The sequence below is a fragment of the Mauremys reevesii genome, linkage group 1 (genome assembly GCF_016161935.1).
Source record: "Mauremys reevesii isolate NIE-2019 linkage group 1, ASM1616193v1, whole genome shotgun sequence".
Lineage (NCBI taxonomy): Eukaryota > Metazoa > Chordata > Testudines > Geoemydidae > Mauremys > Mauremys reevesii.
In genome coordinates this window covers 335,506,109-335,526,582 of record NC_052623.1, presented here as the reverse complement: position 1 = coordinate 335,526,582, position 20,474 = coordinate 335,506,109, and the positions used below count along the sequence as shown (strand labels likewise).

General features: G+C 39.9%; 1 protein-coding gene across 2 annotated transcripts in view; it reads right to left on the bottom strand.

The window, feature by feature from the left end:
• RELN (reelin) overlaps positions 1 to 20,474 on the bottom strand; it is a 444,047-nt gene that overhangs the window by 98,429 nt on the left and 325,144 nt on the right. For both annotated transcript variants that reach the window (XM_039517535.1, XM_039517540.1), the window contains exons 23-27: positions 15,972 to 16,109; positions 14,221 to 14,407; positions 6,095 to 6,300; positions 3,058 to 3,229; positions 2,572 to 2,772 (exon numbers count right to left, since the gene is read on the bottom strand). In XM_039517535.1, coding sequence (XP_039373469.1) covers positions 2,572 to 2,772; positions 3,058 to 3,229; positions 6,095 to 6,300; positions 14,221 to 14,407; positions 15,972 to 16,109 — 904 coding nt within the window. The remainder of the gene's footprint in view (positions 1 to 2,571; positions 2,773 to 3,057; positions 3,230 to 6,094; positions 6,301 to 14,220; positions 14,408 to 15,971; positions 16,110 to 20,474) is intronic.

Genomic DNA, 20,474 nt, shown 5'->3' with positions numbered 1-20,474 from the left:
TATGGAATATTTGTAAAAATATGCCAAAACATTTATGACAAATTACCATAAATGTGACTGTGCTTGGGTTTACTAGGAAAAATTATCCCCTACACTTGTATTAACAATGGAAACGCCACAAGTTCTCCAGGCACCTCAGTTAGAAAGAACACTCCCTTGTTTTATGAAGTACCTCCTCTGTAAAGCTTGTGCAATACATTGGCAATGGGGATGTTGGGGAACTAATGGAGAGGAATTTCATTTTGGAGGTCAGTCAGGGATAGGAAGGAAGGTGTTGTATGAATCTCACCTGTCCTTCCAAAATAATAAGTGGAGGGTAGGAGCCCTCTAGAACATGCCAGTAAAGGAGCAGAAGGCCCTTTCGCAACAAAGGAATTCTCAAGAAGAGGAGTTCCTAGCTATAGCTAGTTAAATTATTCATTGCAAGAAAAAAATTCTGTGAAATTTTGCCATTTTTATCAAATAAGGCCATATAGAAAAGTCCTATAAAATTTAACAGGGATAACATTAATAAGGTCCTGTAGAAATTACTCTAGAGCCTACAAAACAGAAAATGCCATCCCTTCTGTAGATTTGTGAACCATCCTATATAGAATTCTATAGAAGGGATATGGTTCTCTATTATATTCTATATGCTTATGCAATAAGGGAATTATGCCCAAATAAGATGTTTCATTATCTCACCAATTCTATCCCGACCATTCATAGGTGATGGCAAATGGAGAGAATAGGTTTCTAATTTTTGCTAGAGCAAGAAATACTAAATCCAAAAAGAAAAAGAGGTTGAATTATGCTAAGCAGAAATCATTCAACTATTTCACAAGGATGTATAATTATTAAGCATGGGGGGAAGACGTACAGTTTTACCTATAATATCAATAACTTTTGGACTGCAAGTGATACAGACAGTTAAAATCACTGTCTCTATTTCCCTTATAACAAAAAGAGCATGAGTAACTTCTATGTTTAATTTTAATACTGTGTAAAACACAACATTTAGGACCTGATTTAGGAAAGCACTTAAACATATGATTAAAGTTACGAATGGCAATGGAACGTAAGCAGGTTGAAGTTAATCACCTGCTTAAGTGGATTCCTGAACAGAGAGAGACTTAAACACATGCTCAAGTACCGTCCTAACTTGAGACCCTAATCTATATACACAAAAAAGAAAGAGTTATTATTGCTTCAATAGATACTTTTTTTGTTTGTTACTTTGCTAAAAGTTTCAAGAATGGAAAGCATTTAAAAAAATGTCTGCTTTATTTACACTATACATCATGCTTGGATCCCTGCTGAGTATAACACCTACAGAACGATGATTTTGTCACTCGAGTAGAAAAAGTGTCAAAATGTGATTAGCATATATTTCTGGTGAGATAGTATTTACATAGTTAAGTATTTTTTGTTTTGCAAAACAGTCTTAGGCACAACAAAATGAACACTGATTTATGTAATGTACTGTAGTCCTCAGATGGTATAATATTTTATCAGCATAACTTCTAAATGGAATAAGATTATTTTACAAATTCCCTTATTCTAGCCAACTTCCTATTTATATAGGGGGACCAGATGTCCCGATTTTATAGGGACAGTCCCGATATTTGGGGCTTTTTCTTATATAGGGTCCTATTACCCCCCATCCCCTGTCCCGATTTCTCACACTTGCTATCTGGTCAGCTTATATTTATATAACTGTGGGAATTATATTGAAAAGCTGCCTGTAAACATCCGATCTCTTTAATAATTCTGTTTGTAAATTATTCAGTATCTGTATCCACCAATTATGTAAGGACCATGTATTTGTGGCTAGCTCATTAAAATTGCATTGCAACCGACCCCCAGAATTCACCAATGGGATTTCATTATAAACTCAATAAAATTTTGATTAGGGTTCAGAAACAACAGCTTGTCAAAGCAAATACGCTTCCTTTTGAGTTTATATTCTGATGTATTGTCACAGCAAAGAAAATTTTGTAAGCCCTTTAAAGAAGAGAATGCTAATTGGAGCCTATATTCACTGCCACAATAAAAGTTAATTATTTGAAAAATACACATTGGAGTATAGAACAGCTTGTAAATTCTTAAATACTTTCAAGTATAAAAAAATGTACTCATGCCACATGGAAGCTTTGTAGTCACTGGGTCCCAAATGGGATACCGTCTCTCTCCACACCCCACACCCCATTGCAGTAGCATTTCCTGATACTGAATGGAATATAATGACACTTCAGAGGCTTATTAAAAATATAACATGTTTTTAAAATTTATTTTGGTGAAACAAACAAAGCTTTCCTGTTCTATGGTTGTTATCCTTTTCTTTCAGAAAGCAGGGTCTTAGTTAATAGAGTATGACAACATATTTATGTCCTCTGCATCTTTTACATAGACAGAAATGGGAAGGATGTTTTACAACTTTTAATCTCACAAGTAGTTCTTACTCATATGAGCAGTCCTGTTAAGATCACTATGATTGCTTGGGTGAGTAAGAAATATTTACACGAGAAAGGGTTGCAGGATCAATGCTCTACACCTCAACCTGAACTGGAGAGATCTGAAATAAAAGAATACCTTGAACTGCAGGACATATCCAGGTTTCAGTGTTAAATCCCGAGTCACAGCAAATCGATCTCCATCTGATTTACCAAATATCATTGCTGATGGAGTGGCAGAACAGAAACTTTCATTTTTGGTCATCCCTTCATTAGCCAACATCAGCCACACACTGAGCTGGTTCATAGGGTAATCAAATGCTGGCTTCTCATAAAAATTCTGGCAGAAATGAAAGAGACATCAAACATCACCACCACGCAATGAAGAAACTTTCAAACACTCTTTTCTATCTCAAACGGGGAGTTATGCATGTCAATCACTCAGCACGAGGATTAGGTGCTCCACATCTATTATGATTAGGGTGATAAAAATACCTAGACAGACAAGGATATACCTGCAAATACTTCAGTTTTCTTTAAAAGCAGTCAGTAAATTCAAAGAAAATTTTATTCTATTAAAGCTCCTGCTTCATTAAGGTACCTATTTACCGGCATTGCTTATTACCTGTGGTAATGTTGGGTTAATGACAGGAATGATCTGCTTCTGCTTTTCTGACAAAATGATGATATCATCAATGGCCCACTGGTCATAGCCTTCCCCCGAAAATACTGGCTGCCACCAGCGGAATCTAGTACAAGGAGTCTTTGCAGCAGCAGGAAGCTCAAGATAGACAAATCTAAAAGACAAGATTTTAGCAGAACTGTATATAACAGTCAGATCTTAAAGAGACATATGAAACACTGTAGAACAGAGAGTGGAGGCCAGAAAAGGTAAAATCTGTTTTACAGGTGAGAATCCTTAGAAATCTTCCAAATTCTTGGAAATCAGCTCCTGATCTGTAAAATGAGGATAATGATACATCCTTTGTCTGTCTTGCCTAGCACAATGGGGCCTTGATCTCAGAAGGGCTTGTAAGAAGCTACTGTAATAAAAACAATAAATAACAATAATCTAGAGAGCTATCACTGAAAGCAGGACTCTGTTTCATAATAATTCTCCATAGCAATATCAGAAGACGATTCCAGCAAATTAGGCATTCCCTTTTTGGTGACATCCTTAGGCCAAGTATCTTTCCGATAAGTATAGGAATAAGAATAACAGTATCACAAAGAGTTATTTTATGTCCTACTTGAATAAACTTCATTCAGTATCATTGACTTGGACATGTTAGAAATATGTCTTATGTGTAAACAGAGACTATTTTAGTCCAAACGTCATACTTTGAACTAATTAATTAGAATACACATTTTGGCTGGTTCTTCATTGAATACAACAGTATTTTCAAATGTTCTGTTTAGCACATATTAAAGGAATGACTCCTGTGTTGTGAGTTATTTTTAACACATTGATTGTAATCTAAATTAGAAATACATACGTTTTAATGGTCTCTCTTTTGGCAACTCAGGAAATCCTCCCATACATTACCCACTGTGTGTGTTCTGTAATTTATTGTGTCTTTTTTATTAGTAAGCCTCTAACTTCTATGGTGATAGCAGGTATAAATGTCAGTAAAATAAGTAATAAGACAATAATACTTGATGTCATGTGACCTAAATAGGGTTATCAGAGTAACGTATTGATATAAATGGCATTTCATCTACTCTTCTATATTAACTATTTGTAACATTACAGGCAGAGCTGGTTGTTATACCTATAGTTAAGATTGCCCTGCATTTTCCATTATAAGACCCAATTTTCAGGTGCATATAACTTTGCTAAACTTTAACCATTCAGATTGAAATTTTCCATGCTGGGTGACTCCCTCAAACTGAACATTTTAGGGAAAATTTCAGCCAAAATGGTTCAGACATTTCTGAGAATGTGGTTAGGGAAATACATTTTTGCATATGTTAAATATCTTTATAATTATTTCAATGAGCAGCTCGAGCACCTCCATGCTTTGGAGCAAGAACTTGAAATTTGTCAATAAGCCAGAGAAGCCAAGAATCAGAGGGATGTTTGAAAATCCAACTAAATTTTGCTGACTTATAACACTTTGAAAGTCACCATTCAAATGTGCTCAGTAGAGGTTTGCAAAAGGCTGGCAGCTAAATTCTCTGTACATTCCCTCTGCACTGAGTATGTGCCAACCAGGCTTTCCTTGCAACTGCTCCTCCTGCCTGCTATGAGCTGCTGTGGCACCAGGCACCAGATCTGACAATGGTGAGACTCAGTGCTCCCTTTGCTGTTGCCCATGAAGCATGAAGAAGAAGGAAGAAGCAACCTGACTTGAATGTAAAGGTTCAGGGGGTGGTGGACAGGGACAGAATGAGGATGGGAGACTGGAGCAGAGGGTGATAGGAGCAGGAGGTGACTGGGCAGAAGGGGACAGATGGGATGGAGGAGACAATACAGGGGCAGAAGTGCATGTAACTACTAGAGCACATTCCCCTCCAGAACCTGAAACCTAAGCACAGCTGGGTGGGAAATGGAAATCCCTTCCCATGCAAAATTTTGCATTTTTAAAAAATATTTTCACCCTGAATCATGATAAAAAGTCAAAATGGTGACATTTTTCATGGGAATTTTTGGCTTCCTTGTTGCCCACTTTGATTGCTCTTGTTTTCGCTGTAGTGAAATTGACAAAAGCCTTCCAGCCAAGCTGCCGGAGTGGCAGACAAGCTGCCAGGGAGGTCACCTACTTTCCAGCTCCATAGCCAAAGAAGCAGAGCGCATGAAGCACTCAGCCTTTCCACCTCTCACCACCGTCTCTTGGAGCCAGAGAGGCAGAGTCATGGCACTCAGCCTTGTAGTCCTTCTGGAAGGCTTTGATAAGAGCCTTCCACGCGGGCAGCTGGGGAGCTGTCATTTCCCATGGAAATTTTCAATTTTGCAAAAAGGGCATTTTCCATGGGAAAATGATTCTGACAAAAAATTCTTGACCAGTTCCAGTCCTAAGTTACTTAGGTCCTTTTGAAAATGTTACCCTCAGTTCTTCCGTGCCTCAGTTTCCCACATGTAAAAATGGAATAATTGTATTTATCTACCTCACCAAGGGTGTTGTGAAGCTAAATACATTAAAGCCTGTGAAGAGTTATTATGGTAATAGAAGCCACATAAGTACCTAAGATAGATAGATGTAATTAAAGCAACCTTAATTCTGGCATTTCCTAACTTTGGAGTGTTTAACTTTGCATCCTTAATGTTCTTTTAACGTACTTTTTTACATGTAATATCAATACATATTCATCAGAGCTGAAACCAGAGATAAAAGGAAATAACAAATTTCTGCACCTCATTTTGGGCAAGTTCTGTATTTTCCTGTTAATTTTGTATATATATTAGTGATTTGGTCATGTTGCACATTTGATTGACTAACTGGACACTTTAATTTTTCACTACAGTTTTTCTTTAACGTCCAGCTTTATTAGATTTTCTCCAGTCCTAGTCATAGTACTTTACTACTGAAGCCTGGAAGAGTTTCCTTGTAATGGATTTTAAGCATTATGCCTTGGAATGTTTTTGTTTTGACTTTTAATAAACAGAGAGATTTTTTTAAAAGTCTGATATGATATGGCTTTAGTTTGAACCAATACCTTACCTAGGTTTGCTGAAGTCAGAGAAGTACATTTCTGCTAGTAGGTGCCAATTGATACCTCCATTGTTGCTGTACTGCAAAAGCACACCTTCCTCTCTGTTGTCTGGTTTATTGCATGAAGAGCTCTCCCCACCTATCTGAATGTAAAACTGGACGAAATCTGCCCAGGTGGTGTCCAAATCCCAGCTCACCAACTGCCTTTTTCCATCCTGTAGTACAGAGGCATATGAGAAAAAAATAAATGTACTCAGATTGTTAATCATCACACTAAGACACTTTTACTGAAAATGTCTAAATGTCAAACACAGTTGTATACGGAAAATTATGTACAATATACTGCAATGCAAAGGAGTTCCATTTTGTACAAGTGTGATTCTCCCCATATCGGGCTTTAAGACACAGTCCCTACTTTGGCCATTCTTTACACTGTAATCACTTTTGACTGTAACACTACTTCTATCCTGCACACCTTTTTATCATCACAAGCCCAGCATTCCATGTTTTTTTAAATTATTTATCTAGCACTAGGCGTGCAAGGCCTTAAACACACATTTGTAAATTTTGAAAATGACCCTCTCTCTTCTGTGCTCCTCCCCATGGTTTCTGGTGTCTTGCACCCTCAAGGGAGCCAGGAGGGAACAGACCCTGTACACCCTGAACCGTTTAGGGCCAGAATTTCAAGTGTCCAGCACCTAGCAACTGCCATTGTTACACATATGGAACTGCACTAAAGTGTTTTGAAAACCTGGCCCTTAACATCTAATTTTCCCAGTCAAATCTTGTACTATCACTTTGTCTGAAGTCTAGATCCTGAAAATTGTTTAGCACTGTGTGATGGGGTATACAAAACCCACACTGGACAATGAAGGGTTAAGGAGCTGCTCTGGGCTCAGGTAACTCCACCCCCTCTATCTGCAAGACATGCAAAGGTTGGAGGAGGAGCTTAAAAGGGTAGCAGAGCAGGTCACTTATTTGTAGACCAGAAGAGAGAAAGGCCTTCAGCTCCTGAGGAAAGGGCTCACTGAAAGCAGGAGCCTCTCAGATGACTACTCCATGAAGGCCTCTCCCTGAAGGAAGGGTGGCCTAGATTTTGATGCACTCTAAGCGGAAATAATTCCCCTCCTAAGTTTATTTGCATTAATTCCCTTTGCTTTTTGTTCATGGACTACCTCAGAAGAAGACTGATTTTAAAGTGACCTGGCTGGAGGGAAGAGGCTGGTCACCACAGAGGCCATGTGGCCATCAGCAGGAGACAGAGGGGAAAGAGCTGCTATGCAACATCCAGTCACCAGGCGGCACCAGCAATGAATGGCCCCCTTCACACACTGTCAATTCCCACGGACTTTAAAGGGATGCGAGGGTGCTTAACATATTGCAGGGTCTGGGCTGGCACACACTAACACCCTATCATAGTATCCTTGTTGATTTCCTGCATTTTCCTTCCATATTGCATCTTAAAAAAAACCCTAGGACCATTTTTGTCCAGGATCTACTCTCACAGAGCAGCACTGACTAAATACTTGTCTCATTCACTCTCTTTTTCACCTACCCATGAAATATCTTCTTTCTTCTGGGTTGCTTCTATGGTCCAAGAAACATTCTTACCATGGATGCATACGTTCACCTCATACTCACAAACTTTTTCGCATTCACAGCATTCAACATAGCCACAGCCATCCGACCCTCTCCACTATTGTTTTTCATTCATTTTCCTCCATGCAAGTCTAATGTTTTAAAAGAATCAGAATTGAAGGCTTCACATTTTTTCTGAGGCACCCAGCTACCTAAATCATCATCATCATCATGGCAGCTATCAAGGATCCAGTGATCAGAGTAGCAGAGTCAAATTCCAGATCTCCTCTACACTTTAGAATCAGTATGTTTGATATCTCTGCTTCCTATTACCTCCTTATGGAGACAGTCCATGGTAGCATTCACTGAAATGGATAAAGTCGACTCTTGCAACAGGGGTAAAAGAGAGGCATTTTACCTTCGGTTCTCATGTAAGTATGTTTCACTCGCACCTAGGGATATGTTCTGCTCCCAATTACACTAGTATAGATCAGGGGTTGCTCATTTCAAGACAGTGAAATTACTCTGTGAAATCACTGTGAGAGCCAGATCCTGAGCATAAAGTGGTTTGACTACATGCAAAATGTCACCATCTCCCAAGGATGTGGCCTTCCTTTATCTGCTCATTATATTCAAAAGCAGCACTACATGCTCTTCAGCCATTTCACCCAGGATGGACAAAACCAGCCCAGCTCTCAAACTTTCCACTGACGTGTAAAGAGGTGGACATGACATCCTGACCAGACCAGGCACTATTCACAGGCTGCCCCTGAGTTTCCTGGATTTGCAGGATTGAGCCAGATCTGGAAACTTCACTACATGACTTCTGGTGTGATGCCATCAACCATGATTACTCTGGCTGGCACAATGATCCTTATTAGACTATGTATGTTTGACAATGAATTACTCTGGATTTATGCCAGCAGAAAGCAGATCTGGCCTGGTAGTATTTAGAAGTCTGTTTTGCTATCTGTATCTTTGAGTACCAGCAAAGGAGACTTACCATCTTTCTCTACATTGAACTATTGAAGTGATCATTGCCTGCCTTGTTATCAACTTAGGGGAGGGCAGAATCAAGTTCAACAATGGTTTTATAGAGTAGTGTATTTCCACTCTGAATACATGACCCCTCTTTTATAGGGAGGGCCCTATCTGCAACAGAACCAGTGCAGTACTGTTGTGCTGGGATAGGAGCAGGAGTTGTAGGGTCCTACCCCCAAAACACCTCTCTGTGAAGCAAGGATTTGAGGGTAAGACCAATGCCTTTGACACTATGTAGGTCCACCAAACTTCCCCCTCTATAGAGGTGATTTAAGCACATGAAAGGGGCCATACTGGGTCAGACCAATGGTCCATCTAGCCCTGTATCCTGTCTTCTAACAGTGGCCAGTGCCAGACACTTCAGAGGGAATAAACAGAACCAGCAATCATTGAGTGATCTATCCCCTGTTGTTCACTGCCAGACACCCAGAGCAAGGGGTTGCATCCCTGACCATCTTGGCTAATAGCTATCTATGGACTATGCTCCAGGAACTTACCTAGTTCTCTTTTGAACCCCACTACAGTTTTCACTTTCAGAACATCCCCTGGCAATGAGTTCTACAGGTTGACTGTGCACTGTGTGAAGAAGCTCTTCCTTTTGTTTTAAACCTGCTGCCTATTAATTTCCTTGGGTGACCCCTGGTTTTTGTGTTTGTGAAGGAGTAAATACTTCTTTATTCACTTTCTCCACACCAGTGACGTTTCTGAAGACCTCTATCATATCCTCACTTAGTCATCTCTTTTCCAAGCTAAAAAATCCCAGTCTTTTTAATCTCTCCTCATACAGTAGCTGTTCCATACCCATAATTATTTTTGCTGCCCTTTTCTGTACCTTTTCCAATTCTAATATATCTTTTTCAAGACGGGGTGAACAGAATTGCACCCAGTATTTAAGGTGTGGTCATATCATGGATTTGTATAGTGTCACCATGATATTTTCAGTCTTATTATCTATCCCTTTCCTAATGGTTCCTAACATTGTGTTAGCTTTTTTGACTGCTACTGCATATTGAACGGATATTTTCATAGAACTATCCACAGTGACTCCAAGATCTCTTTCTTGGTGGTAACAGCTAATTTAGACCACATTATTTTATATGTATAGTTGGGATTATGTTTTCCAGTGTGCATTACTTTGCATTTATCAACATTTATCAACACTTTCCATTCTGCATGGAGGCTACTCCAGCCATGATGCTGGATTATTAGCCATGGAGTGGCTTCATGGCTACCCCATGGTGTGATGGGTGGATTTTTTCACCCATAGCTTCCAAGGCAATTTCAAGAGCTCAGCCAATCTAGTAAAGATGTGCATTGGGGGAGGATTTGGTGCTACTGTAATTATGTGCTATAAGATATGGAGGGATTTCTAATGTGTCTCAGTATCCGGGCCGGCTCCAGACCCCAGTGCGCCAAGCGCACGTCTGGGGCGGCGTCCCAGCGGGAGGCCGGCAGGCGGCTCCGGCGGACCTCCCGCAGGCATGCCTGCGGAAGGTCCGCTGGGACCGCAGATCTGGTAGACCTGCCACAGACGTGCCTATGGAGGGGCCGCGGGGCCAGCGGACCCTCCACAGGCATGTCTGCGGGAGGTCCACCGGAGCCGCGGGACCGGCGACCGCTAGAGCGCCCCCCGCGGCGTGCCACCGTGCTTGGAGCGGCGGAAATCCTAGAGCCGCCCCTGCTCAGTATATCAGTTGATGGAAATGAAGATACTTGAAGAGCAGAATTACAGGTCCAGAGATACACAGGGAAACTGAACTAGAAACCTAGAGAGGAAATGGGGTTGGACTGGGGAAAGGATAATGGAGGAACTACAAGGAATGATCAGAAAACAAAATCTTAGAGGAAGATTTAGAGAAGCAAACAGGAGATGAAGTTGAGCTCATCACCTGATATCAGGCTCAAGGACTGATCAGTCCTGCACTGCCATACTTTACTATAGGTAAGATGGTGACAGGAAAAACCATCACCCAAGAGTATCTGTGCAGATGGAGACAGAACACTGATTTCATCATTTTTGTGCTCTAAAAAAAGCCATAACTTGGCATATTTTGGCAGTAAGAATCACTGACTTTATGGTAAGCATCTGAATAAACTTTACTGAGAGCTGTAACCTGATGTATCGACTGCTCAACAGTTGGAAGGGAGGTGATTAAAGAAAGCCCTTTCCTGGAGCAGAGAATCTTCAATAGGTTTCAACTGAAGTAAGTACCCAAACTCCCAGCATTTCCCCCTAGAGATTTGCCTTCACCAAAGAATTCAGCCAGGAGGGAAGAGAGCTGAGCTCAGTTTGGATTAATTGCTCTTTATAAAAAGAGTGTTACAGGAGTCACTGTCTCACTGGGTTGGAGTAAACACGGAACCAGATCCATCAAGACAAGGCTCTGGCTGTGAAGAGTCTTTTGTTTTTTGGATTATGGCTACAAAATGGATCAACCCTCTGAACCTGAATGTATGGATTGTTCCACCCCCAACATCATATTAACTGATCTGCCACAACAGTAACAAAGTTGAACTCTGGGTTCCAGAGTAGACTAAACAAACATAAGACTTAGGGACACAGTGGAGCAGAGTAGTGGGCACTCATGTTATCTTTAATTTTCTACAGAATCATGGATTCTCCATTTCCAAGTACAAAGTAGCATTAAAAATAGGAAGCTTGGTTGAGTTTACAAAGATGGTTTAGATGTTTCAAACCACATTTATAATTTTGAAATTTTTATCATGCCTTCCCCTATGATTGTCTTCAGACTTCCAGTCCCGATGATAGGCAACTGATGTGATCTAATTGGACATAAGTGACAAGGGTTCAGTTTGGGGGTTAAAACGCCAGCTACATTTTACAAGCAAATAGTGAGATGGATTTAAACTTTTCCTTCAGTTCATGGAAAAATCAGAACACACAAATGTCTACAGCATTCTAGCCCAAACCTTGCTGCATCCTTCCATTTTGTTTTGGAATTACATGCATAATATTATACATCTAGTTCCATAGACTGTACAATACACTGTATATGCAGTATATCAAAGTATCAATCCCTTTACATGTCTAGAGCAATAATCTTTTGTAAATTGATTTATGAACCAAATTAAGTTCTTGAAATTTGGCAGCCAATTGCAGATTTTATTGGTTTAAAACTTTTTTTTAATATGCAAAAAATCACTTGAGCCTCATGAAATTAAATTAAAACCCAATGGTATTGTTTCACTTTGAGTTATATAAGCTTTTGTGACATAATATGGGGCCCCCGCATGAGGAAAGTCTACCTGGAATGAGAAGGTGGTGGGGTAAGATGATTGCAACAGCAACTGTGCTGTGGGGTCCAAACCTGGCTAGCATGGTACCAAAAATGGGTTACACTAGCCAGGGAGGGAGCATGTCCAGGGTGCAGGGAAGGGCTGATATTCCCCTGGGAGCCTCCATGGCAACTTCCTTCAGCGACTGAGCTGGAATTGAAAGCTGTCCTGATCAAGCTGAACCTCTGAGGGGGGAAGGCATGTAAACACACAATCTTCTGAGGGTACCAGTCCTGGATAACTCAGGGTCTGTGTGCAATGTACTTCATCCCCTGAACTAGCAGGAGTGAATCAAGCTTCATGTGAAGAACTGAGATACTATTTCAGATAGGTTTGCTGTATTTCTCATACATATAACACAAAATCCATTCTACCAATAGAATAATCAGCTACAGAATTAGGTTAATTAAAACAGGCCTCCAGTTTTGCAAAGTCAGAAAGGAAATGCAGGGGGCTAATTGAAAGAGTACTGTGATGCAAACACGCCTACAACTGATTAAAATGAGTTATAAAACATAAACCAGGACTCAGCAGAACAAAGCCAAAATTAATCCTGAAATGAGAGACTGATAATGGCAGTAAACATTAGAAGTTCAAATACAAAGTGGCTATTTGAACAAATACAAAGAAATAGCAACACATGTGTACGTGCTCCGAAAACAACACACAAATGTCAGCCAATGATTACAAATAATTTATTATAACATCTATCACCATGGCAGCGAGGTGCATTTAACACAGAACATCTAAACACAAATTAAATAAGCCACCTTCAATTATGGCACTCAGACTGCTGCTACTGAAAAAAATAAATGCTAACCTAACCCTTAGAGATCAATAGAAAGAAGCCAAGAATTTCTAAATGAGATTTTCACTCTTCCTAAGCAGAAATAAGAAGAAAAATAATAAAAGAGAACCCCAGATCATAGCAGGCTAATTCTAATTTAGCAAATTAGTTTGAGAAACTTGGCTTGAGAAAATGAGCCAGAAGGAGGAACATCTAATAGAGAAGACAATTATATCAAAAATCCAATTATCACAATTAGCTAGTTAGACTGATTGGTCTATTATGAAACTTGCAGTACAGCACTGCATTTCCAGGAGACTTGGTTGTATACATATACATAGGTGCTGGAATTGGGAGTACTGGGGGTGCTGCCACACCCCCTGGCTTGAAGTGGTTTCCATTATATACAGGATTTACACTTTGGTTCAAAGGCTCTCAGCACCCCCACTATAAAAATTGTTCCAGCACCCCTGCATGTATATAGAAGTTCTGAAAATTATTTGGTGGGATAGATTTTGTAAATGAGATAAACGACGTATAATTACATAGCTTAACACATTAGCTTATTCCTCTGGGGGTCTGATCCAACTTCTATTGACTGCAGTGGCAGTTGGATCAGGCTTGTAAAAGGAAACCACATAACTATGTGTATAGTTTTCCTTTCTGTAATGAAAGTCAGATATTACAGCCAAGGTAATGTAAGAAGAAAAGTAAATCTGTGACCACAAAGCCATTCTCCTAATCTTACATTTGGTTATAAAAGTATCTTTTTGCTTTCATCTGATTATATATTATTGATCTGCACATTTCCTAATTTTCTCTTTATTTCATGTTATTTTTATGTGTGAGCCAACTGAGTCATGCAAACAAAGTATCTCATAAGAGCTAACCAGGCATTTTACAGAAGGCTGGAGGAGTAACATATCTGTATTTTCACCAGTTCCAGTTCTTTGACTTCACAAAAAGTTGAATGCTTTGAGTGTTGGAAAGAACTAGCCTCTGAAAGAAAGACTACTGCCCTTTCTTAAGAAAAAGAATTAAAGAATAGTTACTAATGGGAGTTGTAAGTTACTTGAAAGAAAATACAGTATATACACAAATCCTATTATAAACAATAGCAGATTAATATGCAGATTTCTCAGGTACATCACTGATCCTTTACTTCCTCCCATTACACATGGTATTTCTTAGATGAACAATCAACTTCTGCATTCCCATCCTTTTTGTCTGTAAAAAGACTAACTTGGCTTTGTTCTGCACACGTATCCATATTTTTGTCTGTTTTGCATTTATGTACTGCATGTCATCTAGTCTTGTCACTCTTCCTAACACATACACACCAATCTCCTTCTTTGCTGCCATACAACGACATTAGGTTCCACTTAAAAAATATATGTAAAGTGTTTCTAATTTATCCAACTCTTGGCCGTACCTTGGTGAAATAGAGGGATGATCCAGAAGAAATGACCCCACAGCCTTGTTCAGGTTTTACAATTTCTCCCCCAATAACTTCCTGCCATTCAGTCTTCAAACCATTTGGGGTCTCAAAATCAGACATTACAGTTGAAGGGAGGGAAGTCTCAGGGTGACAGTCAGTGCCCTGGTACCCTGGATCACACCTGGAGAGAAGCATAAAGACACCAAGCTCCTAAAGATACATATATATTCTACTTGATGTTATCCACAATTACTTTAAAGCAATGCAACAGCCCTTCTAAGTTAGGTGTGAAATAATCAGAGTCCCTGGAATCACAAGTTCAGCTCCTGGCATGGTCAGTTCAGCCCTTCTGAAACAGATACACAGAAACTACTATGTAGGTAGATGTTTCCAATGAGACAAAAAATGTAATGGCTATTCTCTTCACAGGGGTATTAAGGGCCAAATTTCCAAACAGGCCTGCACACTTCTGCACATCTTCTGACCTGTGTATTGCACAATCCTTGATTTGCATGGGCACACTACTACACACGAGTGTGCAAACTGGAGAGAGTATTAGCAAACTGGAATTAGAGCATATACAAGTTGGCCACACACAGAAAGGCCCATGAACTGTTAAAAATCTATCCTTACAAAAAGTTTCATGGGATATTTAAGAACAGGGGCTTGTCCTAGTGACCATGATCAAAACTTCTCCTCCACTTACAGTTACATAGTGTTGCTGTCTCTCCCCCCAAAGATGGCTACATTTTAGTGGTTAGTTATACCTGCATTTATATAGTCAAAACACTCTGTGATCTTTTGGGATGGAAGGTAAATGAATGATACTATGGGGAGAGAAAGTCAATGGCATTTGGGTTACTGACTTCCATTTGTGACTTAGAAAATCTCTCTCGTAACGATCTATCTTGTGTGGACATGTACCACAGCTCAACTCTGTGTCTTAGGTTCTAGAATAATAACAGTGATCAGAGGTTTTCCTCCTGCTCACATGGCAGGGGCATTTGCTTTTGGTGTAGATGGATCTTAGTTGTATCCCTGCCGTCCCTGTAAAGTTCTGGCCATGGTGTGGAGCACATTGACTACTTTGCAGTGTCCAAAAGGTCTTGAAATTTGTTAGCCTACTATACTTTTCTATGTTTTTACAATGCAGATAAACATTAATTGGTTATGTTTTCTCTATATCCACGACCTCTATATTTTTTAAAAATACCATCATATCTTTTTCTCTCTCTAGTTATTTAAAAACATGCCAGTCACTGTGGTATCTAGATGATCTTGAGGCCAGTAGGCACTAGCCAAGTCCCTGGTATAAGTCACAGAAGCCTAAAGACAGTTCAGTGTGATACTGGCTACCAAATAGTACCCACCCAGGGGTCCACTCTGACAACATGGGATCAGCTGGTCACAGCAGTGCCCTGGTCATATCCCCTAGCCTGGGACAGGATGGTGATGCTGGAGTAGATGCAGTTATGATGGCTGTACCCCACTGAAGGATCCCTCCACAGCCTGGATCCACCAGGTATATGGCTGCTTTGCTTTTGGGGACTGGAGCACCTGTTAGTTTTGTTCTGGCTATAATGGTTTAACCAACACATTATTTCATTTATTTAATTTAGATGTTAAATGATTGAAAGATACGTCTCCAAAGCTCTAGGTGCCCTAACATCCTTATAACACAGTACATAAAATCTCAGCAGCATTCAGAGTCACCATTTCCGGAGGAACTGGCAAACATGCAATACCTGCATACGCCATGGTCGCACCAGCCATGTCCATTACACATATTTGGACACTGCTGTCCAATGTAGATGTTGTCTAAAGCCCATTCATCTTGGACTGTGTAGTAGCACTGACTCCAACGGAAACGTGTAGCACTGGACCTTAAAATTAATAACAAAATTGTTTTATTTGTAATGCTTTACACAACTCTCAGCAAGAGGCTAGAATGCAACAAAGCAGAAATACAGAATAAACTAGTTCTACAGTTCTACTTGTAAGAGATTGACACAACTGAAGATAGATTTTGATAAACTAATTTTCTAGACAGAAGCACCTTTATGTGCAGGAGAAAATGAGGGACATTCCAATTATTCATGACATTTCTGAGGGATGTTACAGAGGTGCTTCAAACGCTTTATGCTTAACTGAAACATGATGTTTAAAAACTTCATGAAGAGGAGCAAACTTCTATTCAGTAGCATTCTGTGAGGATGATAAAACATAAAGCTAGAAAAGAATGGTTGGAGATTGAATTTAAGAGATTTTACATGTCAAGCTTGTGAATTAATAAGTTGTACCTTGCATGGTAAGACTGCCTGTCGGGTACTGCATTATTTAAAACAAGTCACTAACAGTTGTGTCATTTTTACTGAATACAAAAGTTTAACTTTTTTGAGACAATATTACAAGAATTTATGATCTGCTTATTGACATTTTAATCAGCTTTTAGAGGCAGATATGTTTTACATAATACATTTTTGTTTTTATTTTAATATTTTTTAAATGACCCATTGTTGGCTAGGCACTCAAATGAAATCCAAACCCTGTAATTTCATGCTATATGTTAAAGGTGTAACATTCCCCACCCCTAACCCAGGTTTTACGGTTGTTGTCGTTTCTGTCCTGCTGGTAATTTGACTTCTCCACTTCAGCCATTTCTGAGAACAAGGTTAGAGAAAAACACATAGCTTTGGCCATGTTAAAACAAAACAAAAAAAAACAAAAAATGTTAAAAGAATGTTAATAAAGTTGCAAAGTCAAGTACTAAAAAGCAGAAATGCCAGAACTAAGTATGCCTGTACCCCTTTATGCATGTATGCATTATGACACCATCTTTAACAATATGATCATATACTATTTTTCCCTTCAGACCCCTGCCTCATTTAGTAAACGGGATGGACCTCTCTTGGGGATGAATCAGGATTATGTTAAAGCAAGCTGTTGTTCATAGGACCCCTAGCTCATTTGTTGCAGAAGCTGGCAGATGTGGAGTGAATGAGGCAGGGGACTGCAGGGAGAGAAAAGAGGGTCTCATGGCTGAATGCTGTCCTAGAGAATTGGATTCTACCTCTACTTCTGCCAAAGAATTCCTGTGTAATGTTAAGCAAATCACTACACCAAACTTTTCCCAGGTGGTCACTAAGTGTGAGTTCCTCATTTTGTAGGTGACAACCTGAGACCCTGGTCCTGATTTGTAGAAGTGCTGAGCAGAGAGTTGTGCTTGAATATAAAAAGTACTATATGATGCTAAGTACTCTGAAAAGTCAGGTCCCAGGCATCTCAAATGGGACACCCAAAATTAATGGATATATTTTACCATCATCTCTGTGTGTCTGAGCTCCCAATCTGTAAAATGGTGAGAATACCCCACCACCTCAAAGGAGGGGTTTGTGAAAAGAAATTAATTAATGTTTGCGAAGCCCTTGGATACTATACTGATGAGCTCCATAGCAAAGACTCTAAGGAAATTAATAATTGTTTCTTCATAGTAGGGTCTGAATAGTGTGCCATAAATAAGACAGAGGGCACATATTGAACAATGAGCCTAAAACAAAATATCAAATAGCTGCTTATTAATTGAGCACCGTGCTTCTTGAACACTGAGTGAAGCAGGGGATCTGTGGAAAAATAATATGTGATTATGTAATTAAAGACTGTCGCATAATGTATAAGGGAGCTAAAGTAAGATCGCTCAGGCATCGTTAATTTTGACATTTTTAAACTTTTGAGTGCTTGACTTTGCTAGCTGAATAATGTTGTTTTAACATATTTTTACTTTGATTTGATACATAATAGTGAGAATCACTGAAATCCACCCACAACTGAACAAAAAAGTTAACTTCTTTTGCATAGGAAGACCTCACTTTTTCTTAAAGATGTTTAAAGGTGACAGAGTTATAGCCAGACATATCAAGATGCCTAAGCGCTTGTGGGAAGTGTATGTATCCCGATACTTAAAAAATGAACAAAGCAACAAGGTTAGACAATTCAAAAACTCCCAGAATGTACTAAAATTCCCAATTTTGAATTGTCTAACCTTGTTGCTTTGTTCATTTTTTGAGTATTGGGTCTTGAGGTCTTGGGTAGTTTGCCCACCCCACCCCCGAACCGCCTACCCCAGACCGGAGCCTCCTCCCACACCCCAAACTCCTCATTTCTGACCCGACCCCACCCCAGAGCCTGCACCCCCAGCCAGAGCCCTCACCCCCTCCTGCACCCCAACCCCCAATTTCATAAGCATTCATGGCCTGCCATACATTTTCCATACCCAGATGTGGCCCTTGGGCCAAAAAGTTTGCCCACTTCTGATTTAAGTGATAGTTAGAATTTGGTTTAAAGCCATCAACTAAAGGTTTCTGTTCACCTTTAATGCTGTAGGCACTGATTTTTCACCCAAATGAACCATTTCCCCCCATTCTCAGTAATTACGTTTCATCAAAAATATAGTAAGAGTTTTACAGTATATAGAGTTAACATGCCTGGGCAGGTTTGCAGATTAAATATTCCTTCAGGATATGATGTATTGACAAGTTAGATCATAAAAGCTATGAATGATCCGTTAATGCCTATCACATCATTTAATCCACAGAATAAGGACTTCCTAAGTACACACAGACACAACTGACCATAAACATTCAGAGTTAGCTTTTACTGTTTATTTGGCAGTGACCTGAAGATAATGTGCTATTGACTCCTTCCACCCCCTCAAAAAATCCTTTAAATTCTTAGAACTGTGTTTCTAAAATTCATTGAAGTATATCAAGGAACACTAAAGCTCACTGAACAATGGTGCTCCTCAAGGCACCTTGATCATTTTCACTTCATTGAGATCACAGTTTGTAATCCCAGAAGAAGAACCATAACAATCGGTATTTGCTCTTATTGGGTTCAAGGAAATAAAAAAGCCACTGACCACAAGGAGAAATATTTTTGTAAAAGACTGTTTTTAAAAAACAATGCACTGACAGATTATTTAACTCAAATTGTTGTCCCAAGTTACTGGAGTGGAAGCATTATCTCTGTATTCCCTTGCTTGTAAATGATGATCATAGCTTCACAAAACTCAATTATGCAGCACTAGAACCAGTGGGGGACATTTTCAAAGGCATAAAGGACAATTAGGCACCTAACTTCCACTGAATGTTTCCTATTGTGTAAGTAGTAAGCACGAGTCCTATGCACAGTTTCCTGTAGTAAAAAAAGAAGGTATAGTATAAAATGCATTTCCCTGATTTCCCCCAGTTGCCTCGACTGGCTGCCCATGGTGCACAGCTCAGGGGATGCCAGGACACACAGGGCTCAGAGGTGAAAGCAAAGAGATTTTATACCATCAGGCTCTTAACTGCTCTGCACAAGTGACAGTACCAGCAGACCCACTGGTAACAATTTACACCTCTTTTTGTGAAGAGTGTTGTGCAACATATGGGATGTGGAATTTAAAAGTTCATTCACATTTTATGTGGCAGCACTTCAAAGATGCTGCAGCTGGCCATGCATTACACAGTACTGTAGCCGGGACTAATGGACTGTGCAGGAGATGCTTTGCAATTTACCAACAGTGACAGACCAATAGGTGCCACTGCATTGCCTGCCAACAGAGGTGACCGTTCCCACAAGAAGAAGGCTCTCCTCCAGACATATCTTCCTGGATATGGAACTGCTTCAGTGACCTGCCCTGTGATTCTGAATGTGGAGTAGGATTTATGTCAACTGCAATGTGGAGTTTGAGTACTGAGCAAGAGTAATGGAAGTGAGTACATATTCTGTATTCTGAACTTGGTGTGCTGGGCTATAGCTGCAACTCCAATTACTATTAAAGAGTGTTGTGGCTAAAACTTGGTGCATTGATTTGAAAGGAAGTCCTTTAATTGAGCTATGGCATGAGATTTGTTTCTCATATTTACAGGTGGTAAGTGTATTGAGTTGAATTTTTTAGACCAATAGAAATGTGGCCAAAATCTTCTTATAAAGAGCTTATGTGAAAACAGCTTGATCACTTTGTCAGAAACTGAGAAGTGGATGGTCAGGCCTAGTGGTTGAAGCAGCAGTGGTAAGGCCTAGTGGCTGGGCTGGAGACCAGAGACAGAGTCAGAGCAGGAATCAAGAATGGGGTTGGAACAAGGCTGGAGCAAGAGCAGGAGTAGTCTGTCAGAACCACGAAGTGGCAGGGGATACTCCCAGTGAGACAGTGATATTGAACAGACTGAGTGGCTGCTCTCATTGAGAACCTATATCCTTGGATTTGG